The sequence below is a fragment of the Lactuca sativa genome, chromosome 9, assembly GCF_002870075.4.
Source record: "Lactuca sativa cultivar Salinas chromosome 9, Lsat_Salinas_v11, whole genome shotgun sequence".
Lineage (NCBI taxonomy): Eukaryota > Viridiplantae > Streptophyta > Magnoliopsida > Asterales > Asteraceae > Lactuca > Lactuca sativa.
The window spans coordinates 151,267,951-151,289,912 of NC_056631.2; the positions used below are offsets into that span (position 1 = coordinate 151,267,951).

Genomic DNA, 21,962 nt, shown 5'->3' on the forward strand with positions numbered 1-21,962 from the left:
GCTCAGAATTAAATGGGAAAATGTTATTATAATTCTGAGTTTAGTAAGTTTTTATTAAGTTTTTTAAAGTTTTTATGCACTTTTTCCTTTAGTTAGCAAGAATAAATCAAAGCCATGTAGGCTATTCAGTCCGGGTCTCATGTTAAGTAGAGTTAGTTGCTGATTAGTCGCATTTTTTTCTTTAAATAGTTTATGCTTGTGTACGTTGAGGATTATCTCCTCTTTTTTTCTTTCACTGAATAAAGCTTTAAGCTTTGGAAAAACCCATGTTTTCTTTTCTATTCGTTGTCATTGTTTCATTGAAGGCACAGGTTTGTGAAAAACCTACAGCAACAACACATAGCGACGGACATGGCGATGGAATAAATAGAAGAAGCAGGGTAGTAGCGATTAGAAACAACTACAACAGATGTGGTGGTCGCGAACGACAGCGACAACGACGGAAGGCAAAAGAAGAAGAATAAAGGTGGAGCGGAGTGGCGAAGATCGTCGGTTCTGGCTTCGTCAATGACTGCGCAAGGCAACAGCAGCGGCGACTTGGTTGTTCACGCTACCGGTTCTTGCTCCCGACATTGGTGGTCGGAGGTAGCAGTGGCTCCGGCGATTGAAGATGTGAATGGTGACGGCTGGAGGGAGTTATAAAGTTGGAGGGTGACGGCTGTATAAGAATGGTCGATAGGGTTAGGGTTTTGAACCCTTAAATACCCACTCCATCTAAATGTTTGCCATATTGACAATAACATTCCCTCCCTTCACATTTTCTTTCAAAGCAAGGCCAATATTTACCATTCAAACCCTGAATCCATAAATTTATTTCATAAAAAGTCCTAATTTACTAAACAGCCCCAATCTTCTAAAATCTTTACGAAACTAATCCAGAATTTACAAAATCGCCCCTTGCTTGACAAATTCTTTTCAATTAAGGTCTAGAATTTACCCATCGGCCTTCATCTTCTAAATTTGTGACAAGTAGCCCCTCGAGACCATCCTTTGATATATAATTATTTATTTTAGGGCTACTATTGATTCATTATTTTATTTATTTATTTAATAAATAAACAGGGTGTTACAAATTCCAAACACCACCATCTCAAGTCTCATTATCTCAATCACAACCTATAAATGTTAACATTGACAACGACGAACGGGTCTAAGAAACACAACCATCTAGAAGAAGACAAACAAAAGGAAAAGCTACAAAAAAACGAGGAACAGCATGGAACGAAGATAGGAGGAAGCTTTATCTAAAGCTTGGATTTTTATATCGTGTGGCGTGAGGACGGGCAACATGCAAACGGGAAACAGTTTTTGGCTTCGTGTTTTATCCCACTTTCACTCGCTTTTGGAAAGACAAACGGATCAAACGTATGATGCGGTAAATGGAAAATGACGTGTACTACGAGTGGCTTACACCAAGTTTAACGACATATTTGAGAATCTGAAAAATCTGCATAAAAGTGGTAGCAATGATTTCAATAGTTTATCAACCGCTTGACAACTATACAAGGTTACCAACGGCTGTAAAGCATTCTGCCACCAAAAAGCATGGTAAACTTGTCGTAAGGGTCCAAAATAGGTCCTTAAACCGGAGACTTCATATTCGGAATTGACCACCGGTTCCAGCAAAAGGTGAAGAACTTTCGGGTCAGATGTGAGTTTTGGTGTCGACCTAAATGAAGACTTTGACGACACCGGGGGGGGGGGGGGGGGGGGGGTCCACTGAATGTCCAACTTCGTCAACCACCGTGAAGGAAGAAAAGGAAAAAGATGATGTCTTCAAGTGGAAAAACGAGTAGTGAATATTTGCGGAAAAAATTAACAAAACTCTAAATTTTTTTACCAAAAAACATATGAAGCAATGGAGGAAGCTTGTCGCCAAAAACTAACACTTACCGATCTTCAAATTTTAAACACAAAGCCGAACCGGATATCGAACCGGAAAATCTAGCCGCGTTTCTGAAAATCCGAAAATCCAACAAGTTCTTGACAAGCATTGAAATTAGTTTTTAACGTTTTTTATTTTTTTTGTTTAATTTTCAATGGTTTATAACTCATTTAGGTTTAAATTTCTATGGGTTTTTTTTTTAATAATTTAGGTTTAAAATTTTATGTTTTTATGTTTATTAAGTACTTTAAGTTATGTAATGTGTTCTTATGTAATGTGAAATATTTATTTATGTTTATTAATTATATTTTTAATTTAATCTAAATATATCAAAAAAAATAAAAAGATAAACAATGTGGAGTTGTAACCATTTTCAAGGTGTTATAATGTGGCGCATAAGTGACATTATTTTTGTTGTGAACATATAGTAACTATACCCATGGACTAATTAGATAACATAGTAAACATAAAGTTATTAGCTATTTTTTGATTTTGCGCCTACTTGTGTGTGTGTGAGAGAGACCCCAATATATTTGGATATTTTAGATTTTGAGCACCGAACTTAAAACCAAAAGAAAAGGTAAATAAATAAATAATTCACCTGCTTAGCTACACTTTTAACATATATATATATATATATATATATATATATATATATATATATATATATATATATATATATATATATATATATATATATATAATAATAATAATAAAAAAAGAATTTTTGGATTTTTCCTTTTATTTTGCCTTTTAAAATTATTTTTAATATATATATATATATATATATATATATATATATATATATATATATATATATATATATATATATATATATTAAAAATAATTTTAAAAGGCAAAATAAAAGGAAAAATCCAAAAATTCTTTTTTTATTATTATTTTTAGAACTTGAATTACCTAAAAAACAAAAAAAAAAAATTACCGTTTTTTTTAAATACGTGAAATATTCTAATACAATATTACACTGTAAATATTCTAATGTGATTTTTAGAATGTTAGAATATTGTATTAGATTTGTCAGATATGTAAGAATATTCTAATCTTCTATTAGAATATGTAAAAAAAAAAGGTATTTCTTGATTATTTTTTTATTTTTTGGTATTTTTTTATTTATTTTTTTTTTTGGAAATGTAAATTCCAAAAATAATATTTGAAAAACAAAATTTCGAAAATTTTCAATTATTTTGCATTTTAAAAATGTTTTTTTTTTATCTATCAAATGAGTGGCTAGGATTGTGTCTCACGGTCTCACAAAATTAGATCGTCTTACATGTACCTACCTATATATATATATATATATATATATATATATATATATATATATATATATATATATATATATATATATATATATATATATGGGTAAAGTGAATATACCTAACAACCTTATATAAGCTTAGGTACCTAACTTCATAATACTACATCGGTTTGTATCATATTTACATTGTAATTGCCTAAGGTTCTTAAACTTCAATCTCATAACTTGATTACTTCAAAATCTTTGGACTTTCAACAATATCTTTCTTTTACATCACGTCTTTCTATCGAATACCACCTGATGGGCTTCATATCCTACCGCTACAAATGAAAGGATGTAGGAGAAATATAATGATGAATTTCCAATTTTTTTTTGAAGTAAATCAAGTTTAGGGATGAAGTTTAAGAACCTTGGATGATTGCAATGAAAATTTAATGCAAAATGATGTAGTTTGATGAGGTTAGGTACCTAAGCTTATATAAGGTTGTTAGGTATATTCACTTTACCCTATATATATATATATATATATATATATATATATATATATATATATATATATATATATATATATATATATTAAAGAAGTTAAGACTTACGAACAATAAACTTGATGAGATTTTGACAACGTTGGTCCACATGTTTGCATATTTTTATATTTTGTCATTTTATTTTTAGGGTTTTCATAGTACTCCTAAGGTTTTTTTTTTTTTATTTTTTTTTTTTTGGTTTCTACCCTCATTATTGGGTTTTTGGATTTACTATATGTGTTTTGTCGGTGGATACGTGTCTTCTTCTTTATATTCACCGTTTAATTTTCCAATGACATCCATCCAGATACGCTCACCAGAGAAATACCCTTACTTTCTACTGCTTTCTCGATGGTTCTATCTTTAGATGCGTGCATCGACTCATTCAAAGTCACTACTGTCTCGCTCTTCCGACTTCCAACTGCAATACCCCTCGAGACCATCACTCTCGCCATGACTATAATAGATTAGCTAACAAGTCCCTCTTCCAATCTCCACGTTTTTGGGATGCCTCTGCTCCTCCGTCTGATTGTAACACATATTACCCCCTTCACAATCCTAGAGGCAGAATGAAATCAATGTTGAGAAGACGAGAAAGACGATGGATATAACAATCTGTATGCATTCCCAGTTCCTCTTCTCTCCTCGCTGTTTATTATGACTTAATGGAATTACACAATTGATTGGTGAATAAATAAGTGAACTCATTGTAATTAGATCAGCCAGTTGTGTACCAGTTATACACCAATTATATTGTACAAGCTATTTTAGCTCCTAAATTTCCTCACTATCAAATATGTATTCTACCTATATATATTCATCTTTATAACTCGTTAGAACACACAAGAAATACAATTCAAGCCCTAATATCATCTATAATCTCCATATGGTATCAGAGCTTTTAATTGCTCTCAAGAGCTGCTCCTACCTGTGACGTTTTCATCACCCACAGAACCTGTCTCACCTGCTTTCCAAATTAACTCCTCCAGTTAAACCTCTCGGTGCATCCATGGCTTTGAAACCGATCACTGCATCAACTTATTTTCCCATCAAACTCACACCAGATAAGTTTCCGGTTTGGCGTCGACAAGTTGAGTCAACCCTAATTGGGCTAGAACTTGATGCATTCATCGTAGGAGATCAGAAACCTCCCAAAAGCTTCCTTGATGACAAAAAACAAAATCCAGAATTTTTTTCCTGGTATCGTCTAAACCAACTTATAAACAGTGCAATCCATGGAAGCTGCTCAGATCCAATTCAACCACTAATCTCATCGGCTACTACTTCTCGAGATGCCTGGGAGCGACTAAACTTTAGCTTTGCAAGTGGGTCATGGTCTCGCATCATCTCACTCAAATCCAAGCTAATCAAAAATCCCAAAGGTAGCCGCTCAATTTCAGAATATCTCCAAGACATGAGGTCAATTGCAGACGAACTCACTCATTCCCAAAGCGCAGTTGCTGAAGAAGACCTCCTCGTACATATTTTGTCACAACTTGGTGAAGAATACAACACTATATTCGTTGCTATTAAGGTGCGTGAAAACTTGAGTTGTATGAAACAAATGTTGAAAAGGGCTTTGATTATTAAGTATATGGCTGGGAAGTCTATTTATAAGATAGACTGTTGTTTGGAATGAATGGGTCCAATAGGTGAGGGTAAGTTTAGCATAGTGAAGTAACACAAGGCCGGTTTTGACTATGTGACTGTGTCGACGTTCGACGACACCATTTTGTTCAAGTGTATGGCCTAAAACCATAGTCGCCTTCCAAGCTACACCCAAAATTGACCCCATGTCTTTTCCTTGGCTACTCCACCTCAAAATCAGCCTACAAGTGTCTTGATCCTCTCACAAAACGCCTTTATCACTCTCGCCATATTCAATGTATTGATCATGTCTTTCCCTCCCACAACATAAATTACCACAACCTACCTTCGACCAATGAATTCCTCATGCCCTCTACCCCAACAATAGACCCACAACCAATGTTTGTGTCACCTGCCCTTCACCCATACCCTATTCCACTACTACCACAACCAACAATACCCTACCAGATACTCCACCTTCACCACGGTCCCCCACTCGACCACAAACAACTATCCAAACACCATCACACACAACTCCTTCTCACTCGGTCTCACCATTAGCCTCTACCTCTCATCCCTAATACATCCACAAACAACTCTTCCCTACCTACCACACTGCCATCTCCAACCACCTTCCCCTCCGACTCCACTCCATCTTCCCTTCCACCCAGAACCAGAAAACAAAACACCAAATATTTCAACCCTTCATTCATTAAGTAAACTACTCTCTACCTTATACCTCCCACCGTTGAACCCACTACCTATAATCAAGCCCTTAAAGACCCAAATTAGAGACAAGCCATGGACCAAGAGTTTAATGCCCTCTTACAAAACGGCACACGAGAATTAGTCCCTAAAGCATCATATAATCTCATTGGTTGTAAATGGATCTTACGGATCAAACGTAATCCGGATGGCTCCATTTTGAAATATAAAGCTCGCTTAGTTGCAAAAGGCTTTCACCAACAATATGGTAAGGACTACTTTGACACTTTTAGTCCTGTCACCAAACCTGTAACCATCTGTGTCATTCTATCAATTTCTCTTTCCCAAAACTATCCCCTATGCCAACTTGATGTCAATAATGCCTTTCTACATGGTACTCTCCAAGAAGAGGTTTTCACGACTCAACCACCGGCTTTGCACATCCACAATTCCCAAACCATGTTTGTAAACTTCAAAAATCTCTTTATGGCGTCAAACAAGCACCAAGGGCATGGTACATAGAACTCACCTCCATCCTCACCTCTTGCGGTTTTCGTAAGTCTCAAGATGATGCTTCCTTATTCATCTACAATCATGGCAATGTTTTATGTTATTTTATGGTCTATGTAGATGACATTGTGCCTATATGTAACAACAATGATTTTCTCAATCAATTCATTCAATCCTCAGCTAATCGGTTCTCCTTCAAACACCTAGGTTCCTTACATCACATTCTTGGCATTGAAGTCATTCCCACTCCCCCATGATCTATTCTTGTCCCTGTTGGATTAGGTGTCTAAGTTCATAACTATGTACTTGACCCGGTTAGAATCGTCCATTTGGGTTGCATGGCATTGCAACACTTGGATAGACTAAATGAGAGAAAGGACACATAAGGTTTATTAATATATTATAAGTTCTAATATATTAATAATATTATTTAAGTAGTATTGATCAAAGAATTAATTTGGAATTAATTAAGTGATCAAAAAGAGAATAAATAAATATATGGGGTTGATTGTGTAAATCATTTATTCTTGTATAGTGGGCTAATGATCCATGGTTTGTGTGGATTGGGCTAAAACCCATAAGGTACTCCATGGATATTCCATGGAGGTTACAAACCCATGGATCATGGAATATGGAAAACTATGACAATTAGGGTTTACATGGTGTAACCCTGCTTGTAACACAACTATATAAAGACCCCATGACTAGCAAAATCAGCACTACAAGCAAGTACAATAGGGCTAACTGAATTTTGAGTGTTAGTGAACTTCTCTTAAGGTTATTCCAAGTGTTGTGGTGTTGTGTGAGACATTTGAGGCATCACACTTGAGGTGCTAGGCTCACAAGGTTCTCAAGGAATCCAAAAAACAAAAGGTATGTTCTTCTACTAACTATTATGTTTAAAAGTTCCTCATTCCATGCTAGTTAGGTTAAGAACCTTGGAAAATCAAATTTTCATGTATCTTAGTAAAACATAAATCCAAGGTTTCTAGGGTTGCATGTACACCTTAGGAGTGTTAGAATGCTCAAAACCCAACAGTGGTATCAGAGACTAGGTTGTTTTCTTGATACTTGATGCAAATTGTTGAAAAAACTCAAGTTTTCTGCATTCTGTAGCATGAACTCGCCGTGTCTATGGGGGGAATCGATGAGTCCATGTGATAGTTCACCCTACCTCTCGAGTAGGTTCGTGCACTCGATGAGTAGGAGCCTCAGAATGCATATTTTCGAGTTTTGCTGCTGGAAATGGACTAGAAATATTACCCTAAATTGTTTTTGTCTTATAAAACTTGTTTTAGATGGTGTAATAGTTATGCTAATCCATTTTCAACGGCTATTATCAAAATTTCAAGTTTTGTATGGTTTATTGATGATTCTTGAAATTGTTGATATGCATGTTCATGAACTTATGAGTTTAGAAGATCACAGGAATTATTTGCAATTTGCTTGGTAGTTTAGTTCTTGATCTTGATGTGTTTTATTGGAATCCATAATTTGTCCTCAAGTTATGGATTAGCAAAAGTCACTCTTATAAATTCCATTAAAGAAACAGATAGGTTACATAAAATGAAAAGTCTCTAATTTTAATAAACCAATAACTCATAAGTTATGAAAGATGAAAAGTTTTGAGAGTTACAAAACTTTCCCTCAAGTTTTGGAACATGTAAAGTCTCACCCACTTTGGTAAAACTTTAGTTCCAACCCCTAGAATTTTAAACGTTAAAATTCAACCCTTATACTTTATATTATTATAAGTTTAATAATAATTATATATGTATAAGAACAAAGTCATTTTACTGTTAGTAGGCCTCATTCACGAAACTGGTCTATAAGGGGGTAACACTACCCTTCTTAGATGCACCAGGACTTGATGGAGCGCTACCATCAGAGTGCTCGTCAGGAGCGGTATGAAATAATTTCTTTCATTAAAAGTATGATGAAAGTAAAGTAACTAAATGTTTTTATATATTCCCAATCTTAGTTACTTTAGGAAAATGTGAATAAGGTGCTAACCCATGAAATTACACTTTGCACTTTGCTTAAGTCGTTAGTGGAGCGTGTTTGGTTAACCAATACACTAACCTGAACTTAATAAGGTCGGAAAAGGGTGACTTAAGTTTTATCATAGGTCGGTGGAGCGCGTGTGGTTAACCGGCACATCGATTGAGTGATAGACATTAAGGGTACCAAGTAATTTGCATGGTTACTTTACACCTTGTTTTGTGATCCTCGACATCTCAGTCATAAAACTTGAAGGGCACACTCGAGATTGAAACATGTCATTGAAAAGTTCAATGAATCTCAATGAATCTAGGAGTTTCAAAAACCAACTAAAACCTAATAATTTATTTCGTTTTTCATGGTGGAAATTAGTGAATCGTCAGTCACTTACCTTCAAATATTTTATAGCTCGGATTACGGCATCCCTCTTCTAAGTTATAAAATATTGTGTTGGCTCCTAGCCTTAATATTACATTTGGGTGTCTTACTAAGGACTATCTTTATATCTAATCTAAACTTGTCTTTCTTCTTTTCAGATGTCTTCCAACAATGTTGCTTCTGGCTCAAACCCTACTGGCTCCTTCTCTCGCATGAACCTTTATGGGAGAGTCATCTTCGATGGACCTAACTTTATGGATTGGATCAGGAACATCAGGATGGTCACTCGGTATGAGGACAAGGAATATGTCCTCGAAAAGGATCTTAAGGAACTAGATTCGTCTGCTACTCGTGAGGAGATTGTGGAATACCAGGCACATGAGAGAGATGCTAACAAAGTAGCATGTATCATGTTGGCCATAATGACAGCCGAGCTCCAAAAGTCCTATGAGGACTACTACCCTTTTTAGATGCACCAAGACTTGACGGAGCGCTACCATCAGAGTGCTCATCAAGAGCGGTATGAAATCATCTCCTCCATGATAACAACTCGGATTAAGGATGGTGAAGCCATCACGGGCCACATGCAGAAAATGCAAAGGTATGTGGACCGTTTGCTGAAACTGAAAGTGAATTTCCTTGAGGAGTTGTCAATTCACATCATTTTACACTCCTTACCTTCATGTTATGTTCAATTTCGAATGACATACCACATGAACAAGGAGGAAGTTACACTCAACAAACTTCAAGGACTCTTGAATACCGCGGAAAGTGGTCTTAAAGGAAATTCAGCTGTTACTACTCCTAGTCCTACTGTGGCCCCTGTCTTGGCAATCGGGCAAGGCAAAGGAAAAAAGAGGAAGATCCCTTTGAAGGGTACCAAGGGAAAGTCCCTTGATGGCTCCTCTTCAAGTGGAACCAACAAAGTTTTCGTCACTCCTTCTGCAAACCCTAAAGAGGCTGAATGCTTCTATTGCCACAAAAAGTCGAACTGGAAGCAAAACTGCCCAAAGTACCTGCAAGATGTTAAGGATAGGAAAGTGAAACCGAACCATGTAGGTATTTACAATATATTGTCTAATAACTCACCCTATTCTAACTCTTGGGTCCTTGATACAGGTTGTGGTATTCACATATGTACTGATTTGCAGGGACTAAAAAGAAGTGAGAATGTGGAGCATGGGAAGATAAACTTTATCATGGGGAATAGGAAAGCTTCACCTGTCACCAAGATTGGAGTTTATTCTTTGTTGCTAAGTAGTGGGTTAGTGTTAGATTTGCATAAGTGTTGTTACTCGTCTGAAATGGCGAGAAATATTATTTTCTTTCATGGTTGTTACAAACAAGGATTTACCTTTTCGTTTGATAATGAATGTGGTGGTATCAATGCTTTCTTTAATAATGTTCTTTATTTTAAAGCATTACCTTGTGATGGTGTGTATGAAAATGTGTCAGTTGTTGATAACCTATGAAATAATGTATTATGTATCGATTCTTCCATTAGCTTGGATAAAGCATCATTATGGCATTGTCGTCTTGGACACGTAAGCAAGAAACGCATATGCCAACTCCAAAAGGATGGAGTCTTGGAGTCATTTGACCTAAAATTAGATGATAGTTGTGAATCTTGTTTGCTTGGGAAAATGACAAAGTCACCCTTCACCGGTACTTGTGCTAGGGGTGAGTATTTGTTGGACCTCATACATACTAATGTGTGTGGACCCTTCAGAACTGCCACAAGATATGCTAACCGCTTCTATGTGACTTTTACAGATGATTTTAGTAGATATCGATATGTCTACTAAATCAAGCATAAGTCAGAAACCTTTTAAAAGTTCAAAGAGTTTAAACAGGAAGTGGAGAATTAGTTGGGCAGGAACATTATGATGCTTCGATCCGATCGAGGTGGTGAGTATCTTAGAACAGAGTTCCTTGACTTTCTTATGGAATGTGGGATTATCTCATAATTGAAACCTCCCAAAACACCACAACTTAATGGTGTGGCTGAGAGGCGTAATTGAACCTTGTTTGACATGGTTCGTTCCATGATAAGTCAAGCTTCGCTACCAATCTCATTCTAGGGGTATGCCTTAGAGACTGTCGCCTATATTCTTAATCTACTCCCTACCAAAAAGGTTGTCGAAACACCTCACGAGATGTGGACTGGAAAAGTTCCTAATCTAGATCACATCAAGATTTGGGGTTGCAAGGCTTTCATGAGACACAAGACTCACAATAAGATAGAACCTCAAAGTGAGAGGTGTATTTTCATCGGCTACCCACAGAAATCCTTTGGTTACCTCTTCTATAGACCCAGTGATAATGTGGTCTTTGTAGCTAGGAGGGGAGTCTTTCGCGAGAGAGAGTTCAAAAGCCAAGGAAACAGTGGGAGGCAAATTGACCTTGAAGAAATTCAAGAGTCAAGTGGTGAAGGAACCTCAAATCCTAGCAATCAACCTGAGGAGGAAACTCCTGTTGATCCAACAGATGAGTCCGTACCTCTGAGGCATTCCACGATAGTTAGGAATGCACCTGAGCATTACTATAGTTTCCATAGTATTACAAAAGGTGATACACTTATCAGTGATAGCACACTGGTAAGTTTGGAAGAACCTAACAGCTACACGGAAGCCATGGAAGGCCATAAGGCTACTAAATGGAAAGAGGCTATGGATAGTGAGATACAGTCCATGTATGACAATCAAGTTTGGAACTTGGTTGACAATGTACCAGATCGTAAGACAATTGGGTGCAAAGGGATCTTCAAGAAGAAGACCGACATGTATGGTAATGTACACACTTATAAGGCATGACTGATTGCAAAGGGCTTTTCTCTAACTCTGAGAGTTGATTATGATGAGACCTTCTCACCAGTAGCAAAGCTTAAGTCTATTAGGGTTATGTTAACCATTGCTTCATTTCACGATTATTAAATATTGAAAATGGATATCAAAACCGCTTTCCTTAATGGAAAGTTTGCTGAGGATGTTTACATGAGTTAGCAGAGGGTTTTGTCAGCACAGAGTACCCTAATAGAGTGTGTAAGCTTGAGAAATCCATTTATGGATTGAAACAAGCACCTCGTAGATGAAATCGTTGTTTCAATGAGAAAGTCAAAGAGTTTGGCTTTTCGAGTAGTGAAGATGAATCTTGTGTATATGTCAAGGCTAGTGGGAGTATAGTTAGCTTTTTGGTACTGTATGTGGATGACATACTACTCATAGGAAATGACATCCCAACTTTGCAAGAAGTAAAGTCCTGGCTTGGGAAGTGTTTCGCTATGAAGGACCTTGGAGAAGCTTCCTATATCCTAGGGATAAGAATTTTGAGAGACAGGAGTAAGAGACTAATTGGACTTAGTTAGAGTACCTACTTGGGTAAGGTGCTGAGTAGGTTCAGCATGCAGAATTACAAGAAAGGAGAGTTACCGATCCCGAGTAACGCTAGATTGAGTAAGACTCAGAGCCCGAGTACTGAGGCGGCTGAGATAGTAGAAATGAGTCGAGTACCTTATGCTTCTGCAGTAGAGGCTCAATCATGTATTCTATGATCTGCACTCGTCCTGATGTGGCCTTTGCCTTGATCATGGTCAACAAATATCAGGGGATCCCTGGAAAGGCTCACTGGACTGCGATAAAGAACATTCTCAAGTACCTACGGAGGACTAAGGACTGGGTCCTTACCCTCGGTGGATTGATGACTTGAGAGTAGTAGGGTAGAGTGATGCTATCTTCCAGACTAATAGGGATAATTTCTGCTCTAAGTTAGGCTGGGTCTTTACCTTAAATGGAGGAGCAATTACATGGAAAATTTCCAAGCAGGAGACCGTGGTTGATTCAACTGCGAATCAGAGTATATAACGGAAAGCGAGGCAGCAAAGGAGGCTATATGGCTAAAGAACTTCATTGGAGAACTTGGAGTTGTACCAGCTATAAAGGAGCCTATAGAAATTTTCTGTGATAGTGAAAGTGCAATTGCCTTAGCCAAGGAACCAAAGGATCTCGGGAGATCCAGACACGTCGACAGAAAATACCACTTCATCAGACATCAAATAGAAGGACTCGTCGTGGAAAAGAGGGTATCATCGAATGAGAACTCAGCAGATCCCCTCATAAAGGGAGTGAGTAGGGTTAAGCATCTCCAGCATGCAAGGCGCATAGGGGCTGAAGGATGATATTAGTTTTAGTAATCAGATAGCTTTGAAATGTGCAAAATGTAATTGACATTTGATGATTAATAAAAGTTGTTGTTTATTTATCAGTAAAGTGTTGCTATCTTTTGTCAATTGTTTACTATCATTTCATTTTGCATGTTTTGACCTCCATAATAATTTGTTGGATTAATGTCTAAGTCCATAACTATAATTGGTAAGACTTGACCCGACCCGGCATGGTCCATTTGGGTTGCATGGCATCATGCACTTGGATAGACTAAATGAGAGAAATAAGACACTTATGGTTATTAATATATTATAAGTTCTAGTATATTAATAATAAGAATAATAAGATTATTTAATTAGTATTGATCAAGAATTAATCTAGGATTAATTAAGTGATCAAAAGAAGACTAATTAAATATATGGGTTGATTGTGTAAATCATCCATACTTGTATAGTGGGCTAATGCTCCATGGATAATCAAGTTGGGCTAAAACCCATAGGATGGTCCATGGATGCTCCATGGTGTATTTGTACCCATGGATCATGGAAATGAAAGGCCATGTCAATTAGGGTTTACATGGTGTAACCCTAACTATATAAGCATCTTATTCTTGACCAAAATCGGCCACTAGTGAGAAAAGAAAAGGGCTAGCCGATTTTCATGAGTGTAGAATTCTCTCAAGTTAATCCATGTGTATTTGGTGTTGTGTGAACCATTTGAGGTGTCACACTTGGGGCACTAGGCACTCAAGCTTCATGAAGACTTTCTACATCAAAGAGTTATGTATTCTATCTTGTTACACTCATTGTTTTGTATGCTAGATTAGGATAATACCTTGGAAGTTCTTATTTGCATGTATAATAGAGAAAACATAGATCCAAGGTATTTAGGGTTGCATGTACACTTAGGAGTGTTAGAATGCTCATAACCCAACAGTGGTATCAGAGCCTAGGCTTGTTTTCTTGTTATACCTGCAATAGAAGCTGAAAAAACGAATTTGGTGCTGTCTGATCATCAGACTCGGCGAGTCCATCAGGAGACTCGGCGAGTCCATGCCTAAAAAGTGATCAAATCGATCCAACTCGCCAAGTTGGTTCATGCACTCGACGAGTTGGACCCCCAGACAGCATATTTTCGAGTTTTTTGGCTAGAAATGGACTAGGAACATTACCCTAAGTTGTTTTGAACTTATAAACTTGTTTTTTGATGTGGTAATGTTCATGCTAATCCATTTTCAAAGATAATTGTCAATAGATTCATGTTTTGTATTAGTTTAAGGTTTAGACTAATTACATGAAAAAGTTTGATTTGAATTATCTTGTTCTTATGAGTTGCTTAGATTAATAGAAAAGCTAATTGAAATAGTTGTTTTCAATCCATTTTAATCTAAGAGTTGAGTATAAAATGTGTTTGTGTAACTTGTCCTCAAGTTACATGAAGAGTCACATTAAAGACTCATAAAACTCATAAAAGTTGGCAATGGTTAGAAAATGAAGAGTCTTGTGTCATTGAATAATTTTTATGACTCCATAACTTGTCCTCAAGTTATGGAAGTTCAAGAGTCACTTCATTAAAAGAAAAATATGTAACCATAATTAAATCCATAAGTTATAAAATAAAGAAAAAGTTAGTTCTTTTATTAGTTTAAAGTCTTCCATAACTTGTCCTCAAGTTATGGAACTTGAAGAGTTTTTGGATTAAAACTACTTTAAACACATAAGTTATGGAATTAATTAGTTTTGAATAGTTTCAAAACTTGCCCTCAAGTTTTGGAATTTGAAAAGTTTTCCTTATGAATACTTTAGAATTTTAAAAGTTAAAATTCAACCCTTATACTTTATAATATTATAAGTTAATAATATATATATATATATATATATATATATATATATATATATATATATATATATATATATATATATATATGTATAAGAGTAAAGTCAGTCTTACCGCTAGTACGCCTCATTCACGAAGCCGGTCTATAAGGTGGGTATAAGGTTGTTGCCTATAAAATGGCAACTTAATGGATGTCCACTCTCACCCACCGCTTGCTTGACTGGTGGAGGGTCGTTAGCCGAACGGGTTTGACATGACTATAATTCTCCCTTCATTAAAAGAATTAATGATAATACTAAGTAACTAAACTCTTAATAATACCCAATCTTAGTTACTTAGGAAAAATGTGAATAAGGTGCTAATCCATGAAATTACACCTTGCACTTTGTTTAAGTCGGTTAGTGGAGCGTGTGTGGTTAACCGGCACACTAACGCGTATTTAACAAGGTAGGCAAAGGGTAACTTAATGTTTATCATAGTATCGATGGAGCGTGTGTGGTTAACCGGCACATCGATTAAGGGGTAAACACTTAAGGGTACCAAGTAATTTGCATGGTTACTTCACACCTTGTTTTGTGATCCTCGACATCCCAGTCACAAAACATGAAGGGCACACTCGAGATTGAAACATGCCTTTGAACAGTTCAATGAATCTCAAAGATCTAGGAGTTTCAAAACCAATTAAAACCTAATAATACATTTCGTTTATCTTGGTGGAAATTGGTGAATCGTCATTCACCTACCTTCAAATATTTTATAGCTTGGATTACGGCATACCTCTTCTAAGTTATAAAATAGTTTGTTGGGTCCTAGCCTTAATATTTCATATTGGGTGTCATATTAAGGACTTTAAATCAACTATCTTGAATATCTCCCAAAAGATGTCTGGTTTAGACACCTATGATCCTCCCAAATCTCTTGAAACAAGGTTTCCTAATGAAGATGATGTCCCATGGATATCATACTTCTTTCTCCTCCTCCAATTATTCTCCCTAACCCACAAGTTCTTGAAAAAGTTTAAGGTCACTCAAGCCCTATTGGAAAGGCAAGGTCTAGGTGTGGGCACATCTTGGAGATGTACTCACATATTGACAAGCCAGGAGAGTTGGGTGTCAAAGTCTTGAGAAATTTGGTGGTTCAACTACTTTCTAAGTCACATAGTGAGTTCTTTTGGAACACCTATGAAACAGACTATGACAAGACCCTTAATGATCTTATCTATTTGCTAAGATCAACTTCCTAAAACTTTATGGACATTGACAATGATGACATTGGATATCTAGTAAAGCTCTCTCTTCCCAATGGAAAGGGATCGGCCATAGTCAACTCGGTTGACCAAATGGTATAGAGAAAAGCTAAGTCCGTGATAGTCTCGTGTACCATTATCAAAGGGTCCATATGTTTATATTGCCAAAGGAAGGGGCATTGGTTGCGAAGCTGCCCGATTTACCTAAGGATGTTAAAGTCAATGAGTTTGACTCTACTTCAGGTAAAGTCCACTATCTAACTCTGTTAAGTTTCTATTCTGAGATTCTTGATACATGATGTGACTGGGTCACATGGTGATGTTTTAAGAATCAAAGAAAAGTGAAGAAACCTAAAGAAAGAATATGCTGAATCTGATCGAATAGATGGATTTCTATCGCATAGTTTGAAAAAACGGATTCTTGAGCTACTTCTTAGGAGTTATGAGATATTGCTTAGGAATAGATAACAACAAGTTTTCATATGGATTGTAAGGATAAGTTTTTCCGCAAAGTTTTAAAATAAAAGGAAAATTTTTGATTTTATTTATTTTAAAGTATCCTTACAATGGCATTTGAGGAAAAATTGTTGCTTATATGATTCCATTAAGAGCAAGAGTGGAAATATGAAATTGATTCTTTCATTTGTGGTAATGTCTAGATTTACCAAATAAGGAAAGATTCTCATCACCCAAGTTTCAATTGGACCAGAACTTGGAATCATGCAAGTTGTATAGCATGATGAATGAGAACTTTCAAGTATTGGAAAAATTAAGACTAATTACTCGTTCACATGGATGTGTGAGTCAAGTAATGGACTAAGGGAACGAGTACACAGTCTTGTGCACTGATTAAGTCCACCACAAAAGTTTGATAAGACTATTCGTCATAATTTACTAAAGCTCAGTAAATATGATTATACTTACATGCTTAAGTGTAATTCTGAGACATTGGAAAAAGGTTCCAATGTATGGCAGAGTGAATAAGAAGAATCAACTTAGGCAGAAGGATAAAAGTTTCTCAAATCTGAAAAGATGGGAGAGTACTTTAGTATCAGTTTTGTGATCATCTTAATGATTAAGAAACCATATCACAATTAGTTCTCTAAGGAAATCTTAGTGCATTCTTATGAATAAGAAGAGGGATCTTGAATTGTTGAAATGGTTAAATCAAGTAGATGAGTCATACTTCGTGCCAATACAAGTCTTAGAGTCATACTCCAAGATTGCAACATGAGTGACATGTCTTAAAGAAGGTTTAAAACACTTGTCAAATGTAAGAGTAAAAGTTTTCTACTCTTGTACATTTGGAATTGGTAAGTTGTGATGTTTTGGATAAAACAAAGACCAACTTAGGCCAATTGGGTAAAGTGTTTTTCTTGATTAGAATCCGCACTATCTCTTGGATATTTGACAAGGGAGTCTTATAGGTCAAGAGGACAGTGGGAGTCTTAAAGGTTTTGAAAGTCTCAAGAACTAATCAAGAGTAAAACCTGAAGTTCTTTACTAGCACACGACTTGAGGTTTATAACCTATCGTGTTGACATATTCTATGCCCATTCCAGTAAAGTTGGCTTTGCATATGAGTTCTTAGAGTTCTCAATTTGTTGCACAACAACTTGGAAGCAATGATAGGCCCTTGAGCTGCCAGGTGGCAAGAAATTAAGATTCAGTTCAATCCATATGAGTTTGGATTTGTCATTATCCTTGTCTTGTGATTATGGTTTTGACAAATTCATATGGGTAGGAACTCATACACCATAAAAATCTAAGTGTCATAAGGTTTCTCTCCGATTCATGAAAATGATGGTGAGGAAACACTTTCACTAAGTAGATTTTATCTAGATAGCAATTGTGATATTTGCATTCTCAAAGTCGTTAGTGGAGCGTGTGTGGTTTACCGGCACACTAACCTGGACTTGTGAGAAGTGGCAAAAAGGTCTAACCATTATGATTACGGCATACCTCTTCATAATTGTTTAGACACACAAGTGTGCTATCCAAGGGAAGGTGTATGACTTTGATAAAGTCTTATCAAAACAATCTAGTATCAGAAATATGAACTTTGGTAAGAAAGTCAATGAAGTATTGATTTCTAGAAGTCCAACTGATTTCTGGGTACATGTCAAAGCTAGTGGGAGCATAAGTGTTATGCTAATAATCATCATGTTAGTGGGAGCATGATAATTATGATAAGTATTGCAAGTTAGCAATGTTAATTATAGAAAGCAAAAGTTTCAACTGGGAAAAAGTTGTTTTGCTATAATTAAGGGAGAGGAAATTATACTTCATCTCAAATCTATAAGCTTAGATCGTGAGGTTTTAATCATTTAGTCAAGGATATATATGAATTTCATGTTGGAATGGCTCAACATAAGGAAATTCTATATACGGGTCCATTATTTTCGTTCTAAAATTCGATTATGATTACGACATCCCTTTTCATAATCTGAATTATGAGAACTTGGCAAATAGAAATGGAAATGTTATAGCAAAAGACTAGTTTAGTCTTTATGTGAGACATCATGAATCGTGTTCCATATGCTTCGGATATAGGATCGATTACATGTGCTATATTCATCCTTTCTAAAATTTTCCAAATGCCTGGGGCATTAAGAAGGGAAAAGGTTTAGAACTGGATATGACTAAAAGGATTAAAAAAATGTCGAGAACAATCTAAGGTTTACCAAAGATTGGTTGCTCAAGGATAGTTGGAAGTGTAGTGATAATTCTGGAAGGACCATATTGACATAATCTGGAAGGAGGCAACTCTTGTTCAGAAGTGATAGTCAAAATGGAATCTGGAAATGTTTCAAAGTTAGAAATTTCATTATGTGTAACATTAAGGAAACTTAATGCAAGAAGGATATTTCCAAGGAGTTGATCTCCTTTGGAATACTCTGTAATGATTGTTGCCAAGTCTTTGTGAGTTTGTGCATAATCGTTACAAGAGGATCAATGCATATAAGTTTGGAATCTAACAGATTTCAGTAAATGGCATGAATTTGGAATTCTTGCATTTGCAGTAAGGATTTGGGAGTGTGAAAAGAGAATCATTGAAGTTATGTTCAATTGATCTAGTTCACAAAGTAAAGATCATAGACAAACATAGTATGCATACTTGGTGTATGGCATGACTAGTGTTTAAGAAAACATAGTGTACATGCTTGGAGCATGGGACAACTGTTGTTTTAAATTCAAGAATAAAGTTGATAGCTGAAACAGTATACAATGAATAATGTGTAATCATATGGTGATAAATAAAAGGTGTTTTATTTATGTTCAAAGGGTTGATACCATATTGGATTCAATTATTATTGTGTTTCATTTTGCATGTTTTGACTTCCCGAATAAACTGGTTATTCTTCCGGAATGACTAAGTTATTCAAACCATCCACAGTCGGTCATATGTTGGAAGTAGATATGAATTAAGACTGTCATGGGTTGGCTTGTAGAGGTCTAAGGTGTTGGACAAAGGGCTACAACACTCATGAGTGCTCATAAGTTCTGAGTATTGGATTCAACCCGCGCTCATTGGAATCACTTCATGGATTTTATCACGAGTGATCATGAGACGATAATATCTTATATTCTTCAAACCTAGAGATATGAGTTGTTACTATGAGTTGATAGTACATTGATTGCACGAAAACGCATTTGGTAACTCGGTGCTATAAAACGTGTCTTTGTGTATGATTCAACAAGTAGTAGAACAAGCCATATGAGTCGAAGTTTATCCATTCCTTTTACCTTCGGGATAAAAGCGATATCTGTGGGCCCCTCGATGATTTGATGATGACAAATGGAAGTGCTCGGCCGGGCCAGGACTGATTTGATTTGTTCAATTAGTCAGTCGTCATAAATCGAAAATCGGGAAACAACAAATGGACAGAGAGAATGATTATAATCCATGTCTCAATCCATACGATATCTAGAATGGAGGAATATATGATCCCTTATCTAATGGACAAGTCATTGACAAAGGTCAGAGTTCATCTACAAGGTCAGAGTTCGACAGAAGCTTTTGAGAGCTACGATTGCCAGTTGGTTCCTGAAGTCATACGCAATAATAGTTTTAGACTTATCCAAGTGGGAGACTGTTGGATTAATGTCTAAGTCCATAACTATAATTGGTAAGACTTGACCCGACCCGGCATGGTCCATTTGGGTTGCATGGCATCATGCACTTGGATAGACTAAATGAGAGAAATAAGACACTTATGGTTATTAATATATTATAAGTTCTAGTATATTAATAATAAGAATAATAAGATTATTTAATTAGTATTGATCAAGAATTAATCTAGGATTAATTAAGTGATCAAAAGAAGACTAATTAAATATATGGGTTGATTGTGTAAATCATCCATACTTGTATAGTGGGCTAATGCTCCATGGATAATCAAGTTGGGCTAAAACCCATAGGATGGTCCATGGATGCTCCATGGTGTATTTGTACCCATGGATCATGGAAATGAAAGGCCATGTCAATTAGGGTTTACATGGTGTAACCCTAACTATATAAGCATCTTATTCTTGACCAAAATCGGCCACTAGTGAGAAAAGAAAAGGGCTAGCCGATTTTCATGAGTGTAGAATTCTCTCAAGTTAATCCATGTGTATTTGGTGTTGTGTGAACCATTTGAGGTGTCACACTTGGGGCACTAGGCACTCAAGCTTCATGAAGACTTTCTACATCAAAGAGGTATGTATTCTATCTTGTTACACTCATTGTTTTGTATGCTAGATTAGGATAATACCTTGGAAGTTCTTATTTGCATGTATAATAGAGAAAACATAGATCCAAGGTATTTAGGGTTGCATGTACACTTAGGAGTGTTAGAATGCTCATAACCCAACATAATTATCTCACGGTATTTCATATTATTCAAATTCTCCACATTCTATCATATATTGGAAGTAGATATGAATCCAGACTGTCATGAGTTGGCTTGTAGATGTCTAAGATGTTGGACATAGCAAAGTGTTGCTACAACACTCATGAGTGCTCATAAGTTCTGAGTATTAGATTCAACCCACGCTCACTTGTATTACTTCATGGAATTTATCTCGAGTAATCGTGAGACGGTAATATCATATAAGTCTTCAAACCTAGAGATATGAGTTGTTGCCTATGATTTGGTCATGCATTGATTGTACGAAAATGCATTGGTAACTCGATGTTATAGAACGTGCCTTTGTGTATGATTCAACAAGTAGTAGAACAAGCATATGAGTCAAAGTTTTTTTGTTCCTTCTTGGTTTAGAAGCGATATTTGGGCCTTTCGATGATTTCGTTTTGACCTATGTACCGAGCCTGGTCAGAACTAAATTGATGTGTTCGATTAAGTTCCATGTTAAACAAATCGGAAATCGGGAAACAAACTGTTGGACAATAAGTAAGACATTTTTTCATGTATTTGTCTGGCTGATATCTAGAATAAAGAATTATATGATCACTTATCTTAAATAGCATATCATCATCATCTCAGTTCCGAGAGACCTTGAAAGAGCTATGATTGTTGATCGGTTCCTGAAGTCATTCTTGCAGTTATAGTTATTAGACTTATCCAAGTGGGAGGCTACTGGATTAGATGTCTAAGTTCATAATTATTCCTAGAATGTACTTGACCTGGTTAGCATGGTCCATTTGGGTTGCATGGCATTGCAACACTTGGATAGACTAAATAAGAGAAAGGACACTTAAGGTTTATTAATATATTATAAGTTCTAATATATTAATAATATTATTTAATTAGTATTGATCAAAGAATTAATTTGGAATTAATTAAGTGATCAAAAAGAGACTAATTAAATATATGGGGTTGATGGTGTAAATCATCTATTCTTT

The 21,962-nt window shown here is 36.0% G+C and overlaps 1 protein-coding gene across 1 annotated transcript; it reads left to right on the forward strand.

The window, feature by feature from the left end:
• Positions 1 to 4,700: 4,700 nt before the first annotated feature.
• On the forward strand, positions 4,701 to 5,330 carry LOC111896396 (uncharacterized). The gene has a single exon (XM_023892390.1). It carries the CDS (start codon positions 4,701 to 4,703, stop codon positions 5,328 to 5,330), a length of 630 nt encoding a protein of 209 aa, XP_023748158.1.
• Positions 5,331 to 21,962: the final 16,632 nt, after the last annotated feature.